The 19,257-nt window shown below is 36.4% G+C and overlaps 1 protein-coding gene across 1 annotated transcript in view; it reads right to left on the bottom strand.

Annotated features, from left to right (window-relative positions):
- Positions 1 to 13,356: 13,356 nt before the first annotated feature.
- The window catches only part of LOC112030669 (uncharacterized), a 12,967-nt gene continuing 7,066 nt past the window's right edge, over positions 13,357 to 19,257 (bottom strand). The window contains exons 3-8 of the mRNA XM_065771952.1: positions 16,363 to 16,688; positions 14,243 to 14,438; positions 14,057 to 14,145; positions 13,803 to 13,888; positions 13,526 to 13,688; positions 13,357 to 13,381 (exon numbers count right to left, since the gene is read on the bottom strand). Coding sequence (XP_065628024.1) covers positions 13,357 to 13,381; positions 13,526 to 13,688; positions 13,803 to 13,888; positions 14,057 to 14,145; positions 14,243 to 14,438; positions 16,363 to 16,688 — 885 coding nt within the window. The remainder of the gene's footprint in view (positions 13,382 to 13,525; positions 13,689 to 13,802; positions 13,889 to 14,056; positions 14,146 to 14,242; positions 14,439 to 16,362; positions 16,689 to 19,257) is intronic.

The following is a 19,257-nucleotide window of genomic DNA, read 5'->3' as shown; positions in this document are numbered from 1 at the left end:
CCCCATAGGCTTGAGTCCGAGGACCATGCAATGCCTTGGTTCTGTCTAGCGCTTCCATTTCTCTGTAAGTATCTAGTTTCCCCATAAGTTTGAGTCTGAGGACCATGCAATACCTTGGTTCTGTCTAGTACCCAGGTATAGCTGAGCGGCTAGTTTCCCCACAGGCTTGAGTCCGAGGACCATGCAATGCCTTGGTTCTGTTCCGCGCTTGACGTTTCGGTGTGCGAGACGCGCCTTCATTAATGTCCTCGTGAATGAACACAAATCCAGTGGTCTACGGTCCCTTTGGAATTTGGTAGCTTCGTGATTAGCACTGCTGATAATTCTCTTTTCGAATTCTGTGTGGATTAACTCCCACCAGTCTTCATCCTTTATATAAGGCTTCCCGGGGGAAGGTTTCTCCACACTCCATGAACTTCCAACGCAGTTAGAAACACGTCCCTTCAATTCCCCAAGCCCCTTTAATAACCCTGCCAGAATTGTGACCGGAGTTGGTAGATATGGGGCGGCTTTGGGCGGGTGTGAGGACATCTGTGCCAAGAGCCGTTGTAACCGCAGCCCCCACTGGGCTTCCGGCGCGGCAGAGTCTAGGCGTAACACTGACAGTGCCGTACGCGGTGGCCAGGAGGGATGTGGCTGAAGTACCTAATGTCTCTCCCCGGAGCGCACCCCGACGGAGGAGACGCGCGAACTCATGTCATGGTTGGTGCCCGAGTGTTGCCGTCTCCAACAGCCAACGCTCGTGAGGATTGGAGAGAATCAAGGGAACATCACGGGGGAGAGCGTTCCGGTGCCCCTGCATCTGCTCCTCGCTTTGTTCAAGCTCCGCCGCACCGAGAAAGGAGTTGTTGTTGGCCTTGAAGCAAGCCAGCCTCAGCCCCCTTCCCTCATTCTATTGTCAAGCTCTCCCATTCTCTTGATGCCAATAAAAGTACGGGTTGACACTTCCCTCTAGCTAGTTTTAGGACGGGTCCACCTGGGCCTCTGTTTGTAGGATTAGCTTGTAAGAGTAGTGCTTTAAAGCACGCCTGCCTGAGCCTCTATTTGTACATTGTAACTTTTTTTTTTTAATAAAGTAATGTGCAGTTTCTTTCCGTTTCTGTCAATCTTCCGTTTCGAACTTTTATTTTTTTGCAATGTTTGTTTGATGGTTCTTTTTTTTTTTTTTTTTTTTTTTTTTGAATCACCACCAATCTTCCGTAGAATGATTACTTAGAACGATTGCCTGTTGCGCCGGTCAGCGCACTAATCCTTCCCACAGACGGCGCCAATTGTGGGGTCCCTTTTTGTAGCCCAAAAGATATGGGTTCCCCCAGGCCCAACGAACCCAGAATAATGAATTTGTAGAGTGGGTTGAAGGTTTAGGCGCTCACTGGCCTCCATGAAGCATCAACTACTTTTCTTTTATTAAAAGATACTAAGACCAATTTACAACTGGGGGATGCTCCTCAGCCCATGGCCGAGGAGGTTTTTTTCTTCCCCTCCCCCCCTTTTTACACTTTGCTCCCCTTTCTTATATATCCCTCTCTTCCTCCTCCTGTTGATCATCTATTGGCCTCCCTTCTGACCGTCTGTCCCATCAGAGGTCATATTCGTGGTCAGGTGGCTCACCCTGATCGATGTTGCCCTGTCAAGGGGTTACATCCCCATTAATGCGGCCAGAAGGGTTAGGTGAGCGTATTCAATGCCGAGGTGACAGTTCGCCCAGGGATTGTCCCTTCTCCGTACTTCTGTTGCCAACGCGTGGCACTGGGCCCTCTCCTCCTCGGATATTCCAGGAGTCCTTTGGTAGGGTGGTTCTCGTGTTTTTCCGAGGTCTCGGACGCCCGAGGACAGGGTCATCCTCGGACCCATCATGCATCCTTGGTATAGGCCATTTGGGTCTGGCTTGGAGTGGGCCAAGGCTACCTGATTTTCTGGCCCCACATTTTATTATTTATAAATAATGTTAAATGAAATGTCAAAAAAAAAAAAAAGATTTTGAAAATTTTCATCTTTATTTCTTATATATTTCTATTATTACTGAAGAACGTTTTCCTTTTAGTTTTGATAATAAATATGATTTTCTAGATTAGAGTTTGATTAGTTTCAAGTTTAAATTTTGTATGATTTTATTTAATTGTTGATTATATTATTTAATTAAGTGAATTTAACGATTTATTTATTTGCATTGTAAAGTTTATAATAACATTCGTAAGGTCATCTTTAATTAATTTTTTACTCCTTTAGCCGTCGATCTCTCTTTGTTTTCCAATTAATAGTTACTAATTAATTTATTTAATTGACGTTTGATTTCTTTAACTAATCTCTTTCTCTCCCTCTTTGTTAACATCCTATTGTTTTCCCAAATTTGATGATAACTCTAATGTACTAAATATGCATATTGTAACGTTTATTTTTATTTTTATTTTTATTTTATTCCATTTTGCTGCCATGAAGTTAGTACATCCATAACTATTAGTTTATTATTTTATGATATGTTTGGTTTGATATTATTATTATTATTATTATAAATTTAGTGTTTCTAAAATAGCATGTGTTTTGTATTCTCTTTTTCTATTAATGCATTGTAACGTTTTATGGGAATACTTTATAAGAAAATTGTTTATTCTTTCTTCTTTTTTTTAATTGAGTGTTTCTAAATTGATATTTGTTTTGTATTTCATTTTTCGATTAATGCATTGTAACATTTCATGGGAAGACTTTATAAGAACAATTTTTATTTATTGAATAAAATATTATACGTTTATTTTTTTAAAAAATGAGACAAAATATAAATAATTATGATATGGAGGATGTTGCTAAATTTAAATGTTGAATAAAATAAGATGAGAATAAAATAATAAAAATGAAATGTATAGCAATAAACACCATATTATTATAGTTATGCTATGTAATAAAATAATATATTTTTTATATACTATCTTTATAATGCAATAATATAACATTTAACAACCAATGAGAATAAAAAAGATAACAACATAAAATATAAAACTAAATCGTATCAAGCTGGATTACCTGTCAATTCCAATTTTGGCAAACTAACTGACTTTTAGTAGTCTAAAACTGATTTCTGCGATGCATTTAGCGGAGCTTTCAATACTGTATCAGTATGTTTTGATGGTTAACCTGTTACACTAAAATTAAAAAAATATATATATATACCAAAAATTGAAGGAATATATATATATATATATAAAGAGAGAGAGAGAGAGAGAGAGAGAGAGAGAGAGAGAGAGAGAGGCTTTTGTGTGTGGAAAAATAGAAATTATGCATGGAATAAGAGGGAGAATGACAATTTTATAGCATGAGAATAAGAATAAGAAGAGTAAAAAATAAAGGAAGATAAAAAGATAGAATAATATTAATATTGAGAGTAGTGGGGTTATGAAAAGTCGAAATGGAATGAGAAAGGTTGAAGAAAGTTAAGGTAGAGAGTAGTGGGGATATGAAAAGTTAAAATGGAATTGAAAATTTAATAATAAATAAGAATAATTAAAAAGAAGATAAATTAAATATGATATTTTGATTGTAATATAATAGAGTTTTTAATTCACTTTAAATGTTAAAAAAATTGTATAAAAAAATTGGAAAAAAATTGATAATGACATGGTTGCTGACGTGGCTCAATGGGAGTGTAGCAACATTAAATGCTACGCTTCAGCTTTTAGTAATATATAGATTCAGTTTATGATAACCTGCTCTCAGCCAATCACCATACGGACTATCTCTACCATCCCTGATCTTTTCCTTCATGCAAGCCTTTGATTCATGTCCTAAAAATCCACAATTAAAGCAGAGCCCCAAAAGGCATTCATACTAAAAGGCAACCCATACTCGATCCCCTTTTGGACTAATGACTGGTGCACCTCTTCGGATTGGTTTATCCAAAGGCATCTCAACTAGAATTTGTAGGAAACAAGCTTGGTCAAATGTTATGGCCTTGCAGCCAACAGCAACAACTCGACCAATTCTATTACCGATATCTCTACTCGTTTCTTCATTTATAAGATTGAAAGGAAATCCCCATACTTGCACCCATATAGGAATGTGTAAGAACTTAACAGAGAAAGCTGCCATCCCCTTTTCCCATTGTCGGAGTAGTAAGAGGTGGTTATCGAAACTCCATGGACCATTATTCATAACCCATACTAGTTGGCTTTCCAAAGAGAAATTGAACTGAATAAGCCCCTCTCCCACATCAGTAATCTTCAAATCTTGACCAAATTTCCATACACCCCTTAAAAGATTTTTTGCCGCTTGAAGGTTGATGGGTTTTGTCGTGTTGAAACGACTAATGAGACTGAGAGAACATTCTTTAAGAAATTTCTCACGATGATCTGAATGAACAGTAATGACCTCACCTTCTTCCTCCGTCAAATTAAACCTTTGTAGACATTTAACACCCGATTGTCAAGAACCCTAAAAGGCAGTAACAAAGAAAATAATAACTAGAGAAACAAAGGAACAAGACAAGAAGAGGGAAATACCAGTGAAAAAGAAACAAGAAAACTAGAAGGAATTAACAGTGGACAAGAGCAAGAAAACTAGGAGCAATTTACAGTGGAAAGATAATTATCAGAAATTAATAGTGAATTTACATTGGACATTACAAGTAACAAAGGACAGAATAAACAAATTAAACAATGAGGAACCCCAAACCTAACCATATGGAAGTCTCATCATGGTGGGGTAGAGAAAAACTACTAGGCAATAGATGAAATCTCACCTTCAGTGAGAGGAAACGATCCTAGCAAGAGGAGTGAAAACGACATTTTATGTGTGTGTGTGTGTGTGTGTGTATATATATATATATATATATTTGTCTTTGGTACTTAACTATGCAAATTGCAGAATATGTGTTTGGAATGCTGTTGATGGTAGCTTAGTTCACTCTTTGACATATCCCACTGAATCTGTAAGTTGTTTATTAATTTTTTTTTGAACTTGCCATGGGTAGTTTTCTTTTTTTTGATAATCTGCAATGATATTGAAACTCAAGAAACAGAACAAACAGGGTAATCTTTTTTACAAACAGACTCAATGACCTCAGGAAGATTGCCCTTATTAAAACACAAAAAAAGGACTAGAAAGTAAAGCAAACTTGGCAGTAGCATGAGTTGCTACATTACAACTTCTCTTGACCTAAATGAAATTGCAACAAGAAAAGGAGTGAGCTAGATTGCAGATATCATTGATGATAGTGTTGGGTTCTAAGACTTTAGGTTTAAATGTATTAGAATTTCATTTTGTAATGTTGGCAAACTATGATCAAAACATTTTGTCTTGTTTTAGACTTGCTCAAAGTATGTTAAGTGTAAAGTTGGAATCGAGTGTACTGCAGGATTTACTGTGTAAATTTTCCTGGCTTGATCGATCGAGAATTAAACTTGATCGATTAAAGCTTGTGCAGATTATTTTTCTGCAAAATTTTCCAACTCAGCCCAAGCCTGTTTGACGTGTAAGGTTCTATGTTTTGCCTTAGATATAGCCACATTTTTATGTTGTTGCAGCTATTGTTTATGTTGGGTATGTGAATCTCTTGTGAGATCTAGAGGTGTTTGCCTTCACATATACTTAGGGTTACCAAGAATCAAGATTTATGTCAACAGCTTAATGATCATTCAGTTGCTGCATTCAGAGCTTAAAGATACACAAGCAGAAGTGCTTGTACTTGTTGTGAATCCAAGAAAGAAGTAGTTCGTGGACTCGGAGTTGTCACATGGTCATGGTAGTAAGTTTCCTACTCGAGGTAGCAATAGGATGTTAGTGGTCTAAGTCGTTATTGTGTAAATTTCAATTCTTTCATAGTGGATTTGTTTTACCTTGAGGACAGCTAGGTTAAATCCTCCCCAGGTTTTTTACCGGTTTGGTTTTCCTAAGTTATCATATCGTTGTGTTCTTTATTTTCTGCACTTTACAATGATATGATATATTTGTGTTAACCTAGATCTGATAATTTAACTAAGTAATCACTTGGCTAATTAATTAGGTTAATTTGGTTGTGTTTTAAAGGGTCTAAAAATGTACAGATGGTATTAATAATCCAGTCAGGGAAGAGGTCAGGTGATGATAGAGGGTCAAAACAGGCCTTGGCATCTCCTTCAAAACAGACAAGGTTCCACTGCTCTTTGATTGCAAGCTCCTCTGCCCAGAGAATAGCGGAAGCTTTAGCTTGGATAGGCGAACAAACTTTGACATGTTTGGACTAAACTTTAACAACATCACCTCTATGATCTCGAGCTACAGCTGTCAAAGTTGTTGTGGAGGAGTTCAACGCTGCATTAGAATTAATTTTGATCCAATTCAGGGGGTAAGGGGACCAGGTTGGGACAAGCTAAGGAGAGTGTGGAGAGGCCTTCGGAGCAAAGATTCTTTATAGCTCGAGGCCTCTTGAGAGGATGTTCTTTAAGGGTGTCTGGAAATCGATCTCGCCTCCATTAAATAGAACATGATTTCTTAACTACCAAATCTCATCTAAAGTGACTGCCACGTTCTGAGATACAAACCAGAGCTCATTTGAGGGGTAGGTGGATTTAGGGGGGGTCCAAGATAAGCTTGATAATGTCTTTAGGGTCGTTGATATTGACTTCATCAGCACTAAAACCCTAGCAAGCAGCATGCCAAATTGCTCTTGTCACAAGACAGAGGAAAAAGATATGAGCTCTCGATTCAATGTCATTCTTATAGGGAGCACATCTGGGATCAATGTTGTCCATTCTCTTGAGAAGGTTTTCCTTGGTTGGAAGTGCATTTGAGCCTACTCTCTGAAGGAACATCTTAATTCTTTCAGGTGCATTCGAGTTCCAAAGTTTTTTCCGTAAAGGTCTAAAGGTGTTGTTTGTGTTGTCATGATCAAGAGCGACATAATGGGCAGATTTGACCATAAAGACCCCTTTGGAATTCAACACCCAGATGAATTTATCAGGTTTGAGGGATGATGGTAACGGAATTGAGAGGATTTCTTTCGTTGATGTTGCGTCAAAAAGGTACGATATCAAACTTGATTTCCATGTGCGAGTAGCAAGGTCATTGAGCTGTGAAACCATCAAAGGGGTTTGTCTAAATTCCTCTAATCTCGAGGAGGGAATGAAACCTTGAATCCAAGGGACCCACGGATCGATCCAAACATTTATAGAGGTTCCACCCCCAATTAAGTAGCACGCTCCTTTTACAATAATCTTCTTTGCACTCTCAATAGCCTTCCAAATAGGTGAGGCAGTCTTTGGAGGTTCATTATGAATTCAGTCACTTTGAACTTTATATTTAGCTCTTAGTATCTTCATGCATAAATAGTCCATGTTTGATGCAACCAACCATGCAAGCTTAGCTAGAAGAGCCGAGTTTACTGTTTTTGCCTTCTTGAACCCCAGCCCTCCTTCGTATTTTGGTTTGCACAGTTTGTCCCATGATTTCCAAGCAACAAAACTGCCATCAGTTTCTTTTAGTTTCCACAAAAATCTTCTTGAAATTGCATCCAATTTGTCATACACCTTGGACGGAATGCTGAATGTGGACATGGCATAGTTTGGAATGGCTTAAGCAACTGAGATTATGAGGGTGCACCAACCAGCCCATGAGAGGCACCTACTCCACCCCATTAGCTTTGATTCAAGCCTTTCATGGAGATATTTGAAGTCCTTGGAGGGGGCTCTTGAGAGGAAGAGTGGGGCTCCCAAGTAAATAGCATCCTTTTTAAGGTTCTTTATTTGAAGAGCCTACTTGATAGTTCTACGATTTTGGGCTTGAGTAAGTTTTGAGAAAAAAATCTCGGACTTATTTCTGTTAACTCTTTGATTGGACCAATTGCAATAGCAATTGATACAGTCCGAAAAAACATCAGCTTCTCTTCTATTGGCTTTAGAGAATAAGATAATATTGTCGGCATACATCACATGAGTTATAACTGGGCCACCAATACTAGCTTTGACTCCACTGATCATCCTTGATTCTAGCGCATGGTCCAACATTCTAGATAAAATTTCTTGTCCTAGGATGAAGAGATAGGAGGACAGAGGATCCTCCTGTCTTGGACCTCTACTAGACTTGAACTGCTGCATTTTACCTCCATTTACTAACACTTCAAATGAGACTGAAGATATGTAGGCCATGATCCAATTGATGCAAGAGTCCTCAAAACCAAAATTTTTAAGCATTGCTTTTGAGCCTATTGCTTAGTAGAGATTTCCCACAGACGACGCCAATTGTGGGCAGGAAAAAACCAATCCCCCTCCCTGAGGTCCTCTGCAGATTACCAGTGGCAAGCCCATAGAATTTAATTACAAAGAAATAAACAGGAATAAAAACTCCATGATGGGAAGCTCAAACAATTGATTTTATTTATCACCAGTCTTACAAGAGTATTTCCTTTACTTTTTTCATACAATCCCCCTTTTTCAGTCCCCAAAAGAAAAAAAAATCCCCTTTTCTCAACTTGGCTTTCCTCTTATTTATAGGTCTCCCCACTGTTCCTACTTTTACAGCTGTTACACCGCCGGCCCAGTCTCTAGAGATATTTTTCTTACTTTATTAGTTTCCTCTCTTTCCTTATCCTTGAATTCTGCCTTCTGTGAGATATTTTCCTTGTTCAGGTTGTCTCATACGCATTTAATGCGGCAGAAGTTAGGTGAAGGCTCCCAAATTGAGGCAAAGATAAAAATCTTCAATCCTCTTGCGTGTTCTGGAAGTTTCCCACGGTTCTTATCGCCACATGGTTGCTATGTGTGGATCATCCATGCAACTGACCAGAAACATGGTCAACTCTCCATCCTCTTCACGGGAATCACTTTACCATGGCATTTCCCTTCTCGGGCGTGAGGTTTAGCTAAAATTCATTTTTCTTACAGCCTATCCCTCTCTTCGACTTCCCTTATGCATCCAGGCGTGGCCCAATCTCGTTTCAGCGGCCCATTTCATTATTGGGCTTTAATTTGGACGGGGATCTTTCTACTCCTCACATGTATTATTTAAACAAGTCACATAACTCATTTAAAAAATAATTTGATTAAAATTATATACGGATAGTTACTTTAATTTCCACATAATAGGTTAAAGTAAGATACCAACAAATATGTTTGGAACTAAATTGGCTTAGAGATATCTTCTTTCAACCCATTATATGATGATTGAAGAGATCATTTTTATATTGGTTTCACATGATTTTTTTTAATGAGTTATATGACTTGTTTTAAATAATAAATATAGATAGTTCTATAAATTATATGCCTTGTTTTGGAGCTAATCATTATCCATACTAGGACAATATTATAAGCTTCTTAGAATTTGGGTAAGAAAGTATCATGTAAAACAAAACAAAAAAGTCCAAGTGATGAATTGGCTAATAACAAAACATAAATAAACTAAAGAAAATATTTTGATAATATAATGAAAGATTGAAAATTAAAACTAATAATAAAAATAAAATAACAAAAATAATATTGGAGAGAGAATGAAAGACAAATGGGCTGAGTGAGAAAAAGCAAGAGATCTCCATCCCCTCCTTCCTTTGACCGTGAGAAGTTTCTGAGTGAGAAAAAGCAAGAGATTTTTGAGAAGCTAAACCTTAGGAGAAAGATTTGGGCTGAGCGTTCTGTTCTGTTAGATGAATTTGATCCTGCCATTAGGGCAAACTTTGAGCATCGGGGCTGGTTACCCTTGATGGATGTTTCTGATCCTCCTCCACCTTCTGCCTTGATTAGAGAGTTCTTTTCGAACATCTCTATCCGCATCTATGATTCCAACACTTTAGTAAAGAGTTGGATACGAGGCGTAGAGTACACCATTACTCCTCAGGTAGTGGCTGCTGCTCTAGGGGTACCATTGGTCCAGAATCCTATCTATTCGTATGACGAGTCTCCCGAGTTGAGCGACGTTTTGTCTTACATCACTGGGACTACTGTCCAGTGGGGTTCTGATCCTAGGATCACTTCTGTTGAGCTCTCCGGGTTGCACTATCTGTTCTTTAGGATAGCTTGTCATTCTATCTGGCCCATTTCTCATGTTCACACCATTCCTCTTGAGAGGTGTGTGTTTTTGTACGTCCTGGTTATTGATGCTCCTATTAGTTTTCCCCATTTCTTTCTTCGTTCTTTGAACGATGTTTATACGAGTTCATCTACTACTCATGCTCTTGTACATCCTATTTTCATTCATAGGATTTTGCTTTATCTTGATCTTAGTGGCTTCCCTTCCTCTGAGCCCGTTCATGTGATAACTCCCATAGGTGCGTCTTTTCTTAGACAGAGGGCCGCTCATCTTCGAGCTGGTTCTAAACACCCTAGGTCTGAGCCGTCTAGTAGCGCACCTCCTCCTTCTTCTTCTACAGGTCTTGCTGGTGAGGATGTTCCTGATCCAGTTGGTGATGATGCTGCTGCTGTTGATGTTCCTCCACCTCCTTCGACCGACTTTGATGTTCGTCGTACTCTGGAGACTGTCATGACCGTTCAGGCGGCTCATGGTCAGATTTTGGTGGACTTACTAGATGGGATTCGTGCTTTCCGAGCCGACTTTGTGCGTCTTCATTCACCCTCACCACCTCCTTTTGATGGCGACTTGTGATTGCCCTTTGGCATTCCGTCACAAAAAGGGGGAGTGGAGTTTTGTCTTGTAGATGAGTTTTTGTAGTTAGAGGGAGATTTTTTTTGTTACTTTGTATTTATGAGGAGCTTGTGGAGTTTTTAGATTGTATCTAGGTGCTTCACTTTGTATATCATTTTTGGGGATATTCATGTTAGGGGGAGTAACATTGATTGATATACATGTTATATTCATTGATTCTTGTTACTTTATGATTCACTGCTTATTGATTTATATTTATGAGTTGTTCATTCATATATGTCTTTATTTTGTGTTGTGTGAATCTTACAAGAATGTTATACCTGTTGTTTTACTCTTTTCTGTCACACATGCGTTTATGCGTTTGTTGAGTATTTCAGGAATATACAGGTTGATTCAACTAAGCTGCTGTCTACACTTGCAACCGATGGATAATAGTTAGGGTTGAATTTGAATTTATGAGCATTATCTTTGTAAAGGGCTTTTTACTTATAAAACTTTGAGCTTTTAATTAGGGTTTTGTCACGGATTGCCAAAAGGGGAGTTTGTTAGGTTCAAAAGGTTTAGGAATTTATGTATTTAGAACTCTAATTTGTAATATTGGCAAACCATGATCAAAACGATATGTTTAGTCTTTTTATAGCGTGCTCAAAGTTGTTTAATTATTGTAAAGTTGGAATCGAGAGACTGTAGATGCATTGGGGCATTTCGGTCTGGCTCGATCGATCGAAGAATAAATTCGATCAATCGAAAGTCGACCAGATTGCGTTTTCTGCAAAATTTCCAACTCAGCCCTAACTCATTAAACGTTTAGGGTTTTATGTTTTTGCCCTAGGTATATAAGGCAAAACCGTAGCCATGTTTTTAGAGTTGCTCCAGTTGTATTGTTGCTCATACATTGCTGTTTTGTGTAAATCTCTTGTGAGATCTAGAGGAGCTTTCCTTTACACAAAACTTAGGGTTTTCAAGTTAGAGATAGTATCAACATCTTGATGATCAACTTGGTTGCTACCATTGAAGCTTAAAGAATATCAAGCGTGGGTGCTTGTAGCTGATTGAAGAATTCAAGAAAGAAGGAGTCCGTGGATTCGGAGCTTGCACGTGGTCGTGTCAGTAAGTTCTACTGGTAGGTAGCATTAGGAAGTCAAGCGGGGAGCTTGTAGTCCTTTGTTTTTACTGTGTGGTTTCCTGGGTGATCATATCATTGTGTCTTTTATTATTCCGCTGCTTTATTATTTTGATATGATTATTTGATTGCTTTAACCTAGAATTGCATAATTTGACTAAGTAACAACTTGGCTAATTAATTTAGGCTAACCAATCTGGTTGTTCTAAGGGGTCTAAAACCGTTCAACATGATATAGTGACGGATATAAATAGGCATGTTTCTTGCCTATTCAAGAATACAAATATCATTTGATAAAATACAAATGCAAATATCTATCAATAATTTTTTTTTAACATCTAAGATAGTGTGTTTTTAATTTTTTTTTTCTTTTTTTAGACTTTGTTTCAATTTTTTGAGCAAAAATACCATATTTATTCAAATCCATTATTTCTCATATTAATCTTAGAAAATCACAACTAAACATTATTATACTTGAAATAATTAATGTGGGGACATTTTTTGCCTCAAGACCAAGTGTTGCGCTTGTAATCATTTTTGGCTTAGAGTCCCACATTGAAAAGATTGCCTTACTCTTTCTACCTTATAAGGGATGACCAATGGCTTAAGAGTACCATTACTCCCTTATAAGGTAGAAAGAGTAAGGCAATCTTTCCAATGTGGGACTCTAAGCCAAAAATGATTACAAGCACAACACTTGGTCTTGAGGCAAAAAATGTCCTCACAATAATATAACAAAATAAATGTATTTATCATATTAGTTATATTTTTAATTACATAAAATAAATACTACGAGATCAATAAAAGAAGTTAGGAAATCAAAATGGTTAAGACTAGTTTTAGTGAATTCACTAATGGTTAATTTTAGATTGTTTTTGCATTAATTGTTGTCAAAGATAATAATCATGAGAAAGAATGTCACATTCTAAAGTTATTATTATTATTATTCCAAATAAAAATAGTTTCCAGTATATAATCTATAAAAATAATCATTATATAAATTCCTCTAATAAAAATAATTAATGCACAAATATAGATGACGATTAATATAAATGCGAACTCATCGCCACTAAGTTACCTTACATGGTTTAAAATTTTCATTCATAACTATTGACCAAGAACAAAATCAACCAAATATTATTCACAAACTAAAAACAAGTAATAGAAATTGCCAAAGGCCTTGTAGCTGAATTAGCACTTCTCCATGCACAAAGTGCTAGGGGGTCTAAGGGGGAAAGGGTTCGAGCTGCAGGGTTAGTAGCATGTTGTAATTATCTCTAAAAAAAAAACAAATTATAGAAATTAACATGTCTATTCACCAATATAGGTGCAAACGTACAAACTCAACCACCTCCGAGTTACCTTACATGGTGGTTCCAACAATTAACCAGTCCTATTAAACATGCCTCAAGCCACAATCAAACCACTAACTCACATAAATCCTTTACAAATCCAACCCTCACAACCATTATCCATGGCCATCACACAGTGGACGAGCCTACTCACCTATACTGCCTAAAGTTTCTAAAATTTTAGATTTTTCAAATTAATAATTTTATATGGATCTAGTTAATGTATACTTGCATCTATTTTGGGAAAGTTTTTATGGAGAGTTAAAAAAGTTGTCAAAATAGTTAATTACTTTTTTTTTTTTTTTATAAAGTTTCCTAAAATAGTTATTGCATTGTATCTATTGCAAACCTACAAGCCAGACAGTGGACTTCACAAAATTGAACTGAACTTAACATAAAATGCTGTTACACTACATTATGTCCTTATTTAATGGAACTGAAGCAATTTGCTAGTTCAAGTAAAAAAACTGAATTTGACACAAATTAAACAAACCTCATGAACTCATGAGCATCTTCCTGTCTTCCGTAGCCAAGATTACCACCAATATTAGGTAAGCGAGAGAGAATATTTATAGGTGAAAAGGCTTGCAAGCTTTGGCTTGCTCTTTCAACATGTGTTTGAAATTCACATAGGAAGCACCAATCATCACGATTACCTGGAACACAAAATCAATAATCATAAGAGTGAGAAATAGTTTAAGCACTTATAACCCCTCCAAAGAGAAAAAAAAGGGGGGCAGGGGAAGGTGATATCTAGCATATGACTTTACATTCTCTCCGATGGCCTTTTTCCAACAAGTAGGCAACAAGTGGCCGTGTGAATGCAAGGCATTGTAGAACCACATTGGCATAGCAACTGCACCAAATAAAGGAAAAAAATCACCATTCATGAACCCCATATGAATGCATGTATTTTGTGTTCATTTCAAGGGGAGTGGAAATGTGCACAAGTGTAATATATCCACATGTGTTAAGCATCCACTTGATGGTTTTATACCAAAGCATAATTATGGTATGCACAAACCTGTTCCCACAATTTAGAAGTCCGCAAGGAGGGAATCCTGGCTTGTCCCAATTGAAAAAATTCACAAATTCTTCGTATGGAAAAAGAATCTGAAAAGGTACAAGTCTTAGTTACAGGTTTCTGATTTAAGTGTCATTTATAGTGCAAAAGGAAAAGCATTTGTGGGGGGGGGGGGGTTGCAATTACTTTTTTTGGCTGCTTGATTGGCTTAGAGATTCCACGACCATGAGCAGGAATCAGTGCAATTCCCGAGCAACTTTTACCCCCAAGCCCAGAAGTTTTGCCCCCAGACCCTGCAGTTGAATTTACCCCAGGGGGTCTCAAATCCTTGCATTTTGTCTTATGTCCAGATTTCCAGTGAGCTTCTTGGCATTTATGCGAGCTGGGAAAAAAATTAAAATTACCACCTGATAATTATTATGAACCTAACAAGTAACAACTACTAAAAAGCACACACTCACCACTACAGATGAAACTCACTAAAACAGTAAAAAAGTCAAATAAATAGCGTAAACAATAACAAAACAAAATTAATGCAGCCAAAAACAAAAACATACGCATGCACTCACCAACCAAATAAGAAACGCATTCAAAAAAAGGAATAATAATAAATACTAATGCCTTGAAAAACATAAAAATGTTGAAACTAGAAGAAGGCAGTGATTAATACCAGTTTTTATAAATATACAAGTAAATCACATACCAGTACTAAACTAAAGAGTAAGGGGGACAAGTGAAGGACATGGGTTCTTACATACAAAAGAGTTATTTCCTCATGCAAAAAATCATCTGCAAGAGGCACATCTGGGCTTGTTTTTCTCAAAGGAGGTTTCTCAGATTTACTGCAGTCCACATAAGAGAGAAGCAAAGTCTCCTTTGTTCCAAGAAAAAATATTTGCACCCAATAATAATAACATTACAAAAATGAAGCTTATCTCCAGGTTCTTGTTATTAAATTTTAGATTTAACCTAAGAATCACATAGTTGCACTGTAGAACAAATCTGCCAACAGTACCCAGTAACATGCCCAAAAAGACAATTTATTTAAATCTTAAATAATGAAAAATTATATTCTCTGGTTCACAGAACCAATCATTAAACTTCGAAACTTAAATGACACAACAGCCTCATGGAATTGATGTATTGACATGAAGATCATCTGTCCAGAGATTGCGCAACAATGCTTGCCCAGACACCACCCATAGCTAGATTCTAGAAGCACCAGAACATCCAGTGGCTTGAAGGATAGGTTACCCTACTCATGTTCACCAATGGCAATCCAAGAAAAAAAAAAAGAAAAAGAACCACAGTGACAGGGGATCCACTGCCGAATTCTTGCTTTTGAAAAGACAAAAAAAGAAAAGAAGAAAGGTCTCAAGACAGTAAACAAGAAATTCACCTAGAAAGTCTTGCAAGATCAGATGCAACAGTTTAAGTTGCATCATAATAGGCAGCATGTGCCACCTTCTTGCTCATCCACTATACACAGCATCAACATTCAATTTTTAGTAAGTTGTTAGTTGTATTTGCTATACAAGAATAACTTAGTTGTGCAAAGTAAATCCTTAAGCAGACAGGTCTTTCATCCACAGACCAATGCCAAAAACATGAAGCTTCCCATAGCAACTCATACAAAGCAATTACAAATCTGTCCTTTTATGGAGATGGGTGAAACTAGAAAGTTAATAATTTAAGTAAAAATAAAATAAAATAAATTTATTACTCGTTGAAATTAGCAATTGAAATATATATATATATATATATTGAAATTGAACTCCCCCAAGTGTTTTTTGAATTTGCCCAAGTTGTTGCTATTATTTTCCTTTTGAGTATATATGTCAAACCTCCATCTTTGGCATGTAATTAGTCCTGGATCGACCACTTTATAAAGTTCTCTTGCAGGCCAGAACTCTGCATAATCTAATTACTTGAGTGCAAACCACTATTCAAGCTTCAATCTTTGGCATGTAAATTAATAAATCTTTGGCATGTAATAAGTCCTGGATCCACCAATTTATAAACTTTTCCTGCAGACTAGAACTCAACATAAATTCAAGTTGTTGCTAAAAACCACTAACTCTTAAAATTACGCTAGAATTAAACTATTTCAGAATACCAATTATACTGAATTCTATCCAATTATAATGCATCATCCAAAATTACCTATAAAAACAAAAACTTGTCACAACAAAACATCAAAAACAGTCACCTTTAATTGAAAAACAAGAGACCCCAGATTAAAAAAAAAAAAAAGCGAGCAAGGAATCACAAAACAAGTAAGCCAAAGTGATCATCTTTAGAGTTACCAGTAGCGAACGGCCTTGCAGCCGGAGCACTTTTTGGTAGCGGGTTTGCGGCAGTGGGCGCAGGCGGTGTCCTCGTTGGGCATTGGAGAGCTGAGATGAAGATGATCAGAGCTTGAGCTGTTGTTGGTGGTGGTGCTACTGCTATTTTCCATGACTACTGCCGATTCTCTCGGTGGGGTTGATTCAAAATTGGCGTCAACCTCAAAGTACTTGGAAGCGGTGTTCTTGACGAGGTGGAGCAATCCAACGGCGATAATGAAGAGAGTAAATAAGAACTGCAGGAACCAATTCAGGTCCACTCCCCCTCCACCTCCAGAGACAAGCATCTACGCCTTTCTCCCCAACTTCTTCTTCTTCTTATTAGGGTTTCTCATTCATCACAACCACAATCCCTCTTATTATTAATAATAATTTTAATTAGGGTTTATCAGAGATCCAATCCAAAAAGCCCAATAATAATAATAATAATAAAGAGCTTGTAACTGTATATTTATATATTTGTTGGTAAGGGAGGCTTACCTTATTCGAGAAGGACTCGTATTTTGGAACAACAACGCGACCAAAAAACCAAACAAACACAATTTTTTTTTTTTGGGGGGGGTTTTGTATTTCTTACCTGGAAAGGAATTTGTTTAGTGAAGTACTATGGGACTCTGGGAGTACTATTGGTTTGGTTTTGTGGGTGATGAAGGCGGTGGTGTGATTGGGTCACGTGTCGTGACAGAAGTTGGAAATCACGGCCAATGAGAAGCTTTGGGACATTGAAGCTTTGTTTGGGTCCCACGTGAAACTCAAATAGAAGCATCATCATTGCTTATCAGTTGGGATTTTTCTTCGTTCTTGCTTCTCTTTCTTGTTGGAGGTTACAACTTTTAATCACCAAACATTTGATTCTGTGGGTTTTCCATTTTTCTCTTCATAATAACTTGTGGGTAACGCATTTTAAGGGGGAAAAAACAAACTTGTTTAATTTATATTAATAAATAAATAAATTTTATAAAAGAATTTGTAAAATAAATTAAACAAAATTTAATTATATTTTATATAGAGAATATTAAACATAATTTATTTGAAATTTGTTTATTATGATATATCTTTAATCCAGTAAAACTCATGATAAATGGATTTTTAATGGTTTTAACTCACATATAAAGTTGTTTCTCAAAAAAAAAAAAAAAAAACACATGTAAAGTTTTAATATTAAAATAATAACATATACAAGGTCAAAACTTATATAGTTTAGTGTGTTGGTACAAGAGAAAGTCTTAAAAAAGAAATGTTTAAAGCTAAAATAATCATATGAATGTGGGAATTTGTTTTTCTAGGTCCCTTCCAAAGTTTGCATAGTACATCACCAGCTAAAGAAGTAATGAAAATAAAATTTAAACAAAATAATAAAAGCATCTTTTTATATTATGGAATGTCAACGAATTATGAACCCCAATAATTTTTGGTTTAGACAATTTTAAATACATGGCACAAATATGGAAATATCCGTTATTATTTTACTTTGTAAGCCTTTAAACACATCAAAAATCCTTCTTCTTCTTTTTTTATTAAACATTTTAACAATCCTAGTTTAAGCTGTATATAGGCACACACGATGGAAAGTTATTTTTCTACAAGATATATATATATATATATATATGTAGACACACACAATTCTATGTTGTTAGTTTTATTGTGATTAATTTTTATCAACATTTTAATACACCAATGTGGTTTTTTTAGGAGAAAATCAAATTTAAGTCTTTTATTCGACATTAAGAAACGTCATTAATTGAGTTTGTAGGTGTACTGGGTCTAGGAGTTTTTTTTTATCTATGTATACATTGGGTTTGAGGCCCAAACCGAGGACAAGAGGTCGTCCGAGGAGGAATAAACATTGTCAAGGAAATCCGCATTAGTAAATGAAAAAGTTAGTTCAGGTTATAAAGGCCTAGAAGGGTAGGTCGAGGATGAATGCATCCTCGGCCAACCAAAGCTGAGGTCCTAAGAAGTGGTCTGCTGTCCGGGGGAACGTTCCAAGAAGTCCTGCAAATACAGATAAGCATTATAGAAACCCTAGACAGGTGGGGGGATTCCTAAAATATCTAAGGAGAAGGTTTCTACTACCGCATTGAATGCTCTGCAGCTAACTTTCTGGATGCATCAATGTGGAGAAGACACTTAAACAGTGTTGCATTGGCTTCCCCAACGCACATAATACTTGAGAGGGTGTCCGATGGGACAAGCACTCAAGTAGTAGCTTAGATGTTCAACAAGTGGAGAGTCAAGATTGTCTAAAGAGAACTATATAATAGAAAAGACCCTCCACGGTAAAGGGATCGAGAAATTAAGAGAAAAAGACTGTAGCAATTACAAATTGCATTTGTAATCTAACTTTAGGGAAATATATAAGAACTGATCTCCTTGGACTGTGCTGAGGACGATTTTCTTTAGTACAAGCTTGTTCATTTTCATTCTTTGGTGATTTGAATCCAATTAAAATTCACCACATTTATAACATATTTTAGTCTAGCCAAGCATTCCTTAAATGCTTCTGATTATGCAATGTGAATGAAGGATGTTCTACTACGTACCTCTTTATTCTATTTTTAGCCAAGTTGTCTTTGTTTTAATAAAATAGTTGCAAGTCTTCTTTCACAAAAAGAAAAAAAAAGGGAAAAAAAAAAAACGAAGAAAAAGTCTTTTATTCGATGTTAAGAAATATTATCAATTGAGCTAATTGAAATTCGCCACATTTCTTCCTAAAAAAAAAATCCACCACATTTATAACATATTGTATCTTTAATAACCTTACCTTTTTTTAATTAAGCTCTTTAAGAGAACAACTTTTGCAGCTTTGCTACCAACTAAGCTACAAAAATCATTCTGAAAAAAAAAAAAAAAAAA

Source organism: Quercus suber, unplaced genomic scaffold, assembly GCF_002906115.3.
Source record: "Quercus suber isolate HL8 unplaced genomic scaffold, Cork oak 2.0 scaffold_51, whole genome shotgun sequence".
Lineage (NCBI taxonomy): Eukaryota > Viridiplantae > Streptophyta > Magnoliopsida > Fagales > Fagaceae > Quercus > Quercus suber.
This window is presented reverse-complemented; position numbering and strand designations above follow the sequence as displayed.